Here is a 3,366-nt window from a genome sequence, read left to right as displayed (position 1 = left end):
TGTGAATAAATGTGCATTAAATATGAGAGGGTAATCTGAATGTTGAAGGGTTAAAAGTCTCAGAGACATTACTTTGCTTTGAGCTTGGAAGATACAAAGGAAGACTTACTTCTTTATTTTCATTTCAATCTCATCCATTTCAGCGTGTGTCATCTCCAGCTGATCTATTTTATACTGGTGGAAATCACCCATCTCAGCAAATGTTAAAATACTTTTCATTATCTGTCATAGTGCAGAAAACAGAAAAAAGAATGTGAGAGAAAGAGAGAGAGCGAGAGAGAGAGAGAGAGAGAGAGAAAGAGATGATTGAAACCATTTCTCATTGCCTCTAATCTTACCTGTTCTTCTTTTTTGAGTTTAATTCTTCTTATCTGGCATAACTTTGTCCAAGTATTTTGGTCTAAGCCTTCTGGCCGGTAGCTGTCATTGTCAATTTCCTTAAGAGCAACTGCAATTGAAGCATTCCCTTGTTGAGCAATCACAATTTTCCTTTGGTTATATATCGTTTGCATCACAATCTCCCCAGATGGCATTGTATCTGGCGTTTTGAATTTATAAGCCCTAAAATAGTAGAAATGTTAGAGGGGAGGCAAAAGTAACCAATCAGTTGAGTAGCCACAACAAAACCAAAAACTGACCAATGTATGCAAAAAAAAAGGAAGAAATTTAAAGAGAATCCTTTACCATTATATGAAGAAATTTCTATAATGTAAAGCACAAAAGATTTTTAAAAAACATCTAACAAATGTTTTATCTTATATTATAATTGATTTCCAAGTTTCCAACAGACAAATCACTGACCCACTGCATTTCTAATAACAATAGTGATATAGGAGCATTAATGATCTATAGGGTGACTGTATTTCATTATGCAACCGTAATATACTACAAAATATGTTAAACATTTTATAAGTCAATTCTGTGTTCTACTATGTTAGCTATTACATCACTTATTAATGTTATCTCTACAAAATTTTCTATAGAAATTATACCCAGCACTGGTTTTGTTACATCATAACAAAATCAGTGCTTAACAAGTGATGTAGGAGTATCTGAAACTCAATGCCAAACAAATAGTTCAAGGATCTTCATTTAAAAAATCAGTTTTTCTGCTCAACCAAAGAAACAAGGATGCCTCTATCACAGCATGTAATGCTATAACAGAAAGTGTCAACTGTATCAGTAGGTTATGTAGTTGTCCAGAACTATGTAGTTATATAGGCAGAAAGAGAAAGGCCCTATAGCCTGATATGATTGACTGGCATGAAGTTTCTTGCTTTATACCTCCTCGTTTGCACCACCTCTGTCGGTTGCTAGAGTATTTGACTGTACTTCAAAGAGAAAAGAGCTCCGTAGCAAGAAAATGCATTCTTCAGCAAATCCATAACTTCTTGAGGAACTGGCACAACTCACTTTATTTAATTCCCCCACATCAAATGTAACCAATGACAACCTGGATTGATCCTGCTGACATCAAAAGTAGATCATTCTGTGAAATTTGTTCCTGATCTACTTTATCCTATTGTATCCATGTACTCTGAATCCTTGATCTAACTTTGAGGTTCTGTTCTCCTCCTCATTCTATCAGACAGCTTCTATCAAATCCCATCTGCTCTTCCAAACTCCAACCACTGGTCCACAAACATGTTGTCTTCTCATCCTAGCTTTTCTGTAGCTATTACAGTGCCTTCTGCTCCCCAGACATCATGTATCTTATTCCACTTCTAGTGAATTCCCTTTGACTTACTTAACTCTCTCCCTTGCCTCATCCATATTTTGTTTACTCCCCCCCCCATTAGGTCCTGCACTAATAATTTTTCTACGATCCTTCCTCACCAGAATGCCATCTTTCTGTATATGCCTATCGTTTTTCCTGCAGTCATCTATATTAAACTGTTCAAGAGGAATGTCTGTTGACCATGTCAATCTCATGGAACTTGGAGGTCAGCCCTGCAATGACTCTGAGCACAACCACATCCTTCAGAGCAAAACATTAGAAAAAAATGGTGCTCCTGGAATTGTAAAGTTGGATGTAATTAGAAGTGAGAAATAAATAAGATAACAAGGGAGTACTGAGAAGTTCCTGGTTTAAAAGAAAATACAGGAGGATCAGCTAATTATGATTTTATTCAACATATTCCCCTCTCACTTATTGCAGCGGACCTTCAGTTTTTCTAAACCCTGTAAAAGGGGCCTCTAACCAGGCCTTTTGTGATAGCCTTAAAGCCAGGAACTTTTCAGCACCCACTTGTAGTACACCTGATGTCTTTTGAAAAACTAGTGTTTGGTTAGTTAAAGACAAGAAAACAAGAACAGAATGACCAACAAATACTACATGCTACTTGTGCCAGGGCCCTCTATATGTGTCTGGATATGTGCTTATATGAGCTGGTATCAAAAAGTTCTCAGACTAGTTCTGTAGTGCACCAACAAATGACAGCACACAGTTGTGTGTGCAATGAGGTTTTGTGATCATGTATATGCTGTAGTCTGCAATTTATGTCATGGACAGGAAGCTGGAACAAATAGCCAACGTGAAGTTTTGTGTTAAACTTGGAAAGTCTGCTACAGAGACATTGAACATGTTTTGGCAAGCTGACGGTGTCGAGGAAATAGGTCGTATGCAATGTTTCAAGTGACACAGATGCTTCAAAAGCAGAAGAATGTCCCTGGAAGACAATGAACGATCTGAAAGACCTGCCATGAGTATCACCCCCCAGCTTGTGCATGAGTATCATTGGAGGACAATCAATGATGTTTTGAAGCGCTTGAAGGGGACATTCTGTGAAAGGGACTAGATCTGTGGAGCATAAGGAATTGGATTCTTCATGACAATAATGCACCCTCTCCACTCATGAGTTTCTCACCAAAAACAACATGATATCGCTTCCACACCCAAATTATTCACTAGATTTGGCACCTATGGACTTCCATCTCTTCCCCAAGACGAAAATACAGCTCAAATATAACTAGTCCATGAATTTATTTATACCACCTCGTATTTACTGAAAACTACATTATTACTTTTAGAGTTGTAAAGGGTCATAAAAGAGGATGTGGAGATGTCAGGAGAGCAGATACTTCTTCCAGAAGAGGAAGTGTTAAAACTGAGAAGTCATTTCTAAAAGAATCTACACAGGCGTAGGAGTGGCTGTGTGGTAAGTAGCTTGCTTACCAGCCACATGGTTCCGGGTTCAGTCCCACTGCGTGGCACCTTGGGCAAGTGTCTTCTACTATAGCCTCGGGCTGACCAAAGCCTTGTGAGTGGATTTGGTAGACGGAAACTGAAAGAAGCCCGTCGTATATATGTATATATATATGTATATATGCATGTGTTTGTGTGTCTGTGTTTGTCCCCCGAACATC

General features: G+C 38.3%; 1 protein-coding gene across 5 annotated transcripts in view; it reads right to left on the bottom strand.

Moving 5' to 3' along the window:
• Positions 1–3,366, bottom strand: part of LOC106883371 (cilia- and flagella-associated protein 43) — a 99,256-nt gene that overhangs the window by 8,259 nt on the left and 87,631 nt on the right. For all 5 annotated transcript variants that reach the window (XM_014934359.2, XM_052972703.1, XM_052972705.1 and 2 more), the window contains 2 exons: positions 339–561; positions 110–222 (listed from right to left, as the gene is read on the bottom strand). In XM_014934359.2, the coding sequence (XP_014789845.2) occupies positions 110–222; positions 339–561 (336 nt within the window). The remainder of the gene's footprint in view (positions 1–109; positions 223–338; positions 562–3,366) is intronic.

The sequence above is a fragment of the Octopus bimaculoides genome, chromosome 14 (assembly GCF_001194135.2).
Source record: "Octopus bimaculoides isolate UCB-OBI-ISO-001 chromosome 14, ASM119413v2, whole genome shotgun sequence".
NCBI lineage: Eukaryota > Metazoa > Mollusca > Cephalopoda > Octopoda > Octopodidae > Octopus > Octopus bimaculoides.
The sequence above is the reverse complement of the archived record's forward strand: the minus strand, read 5'-3'. Positions and strand labels throughout refer to the sequence as shown.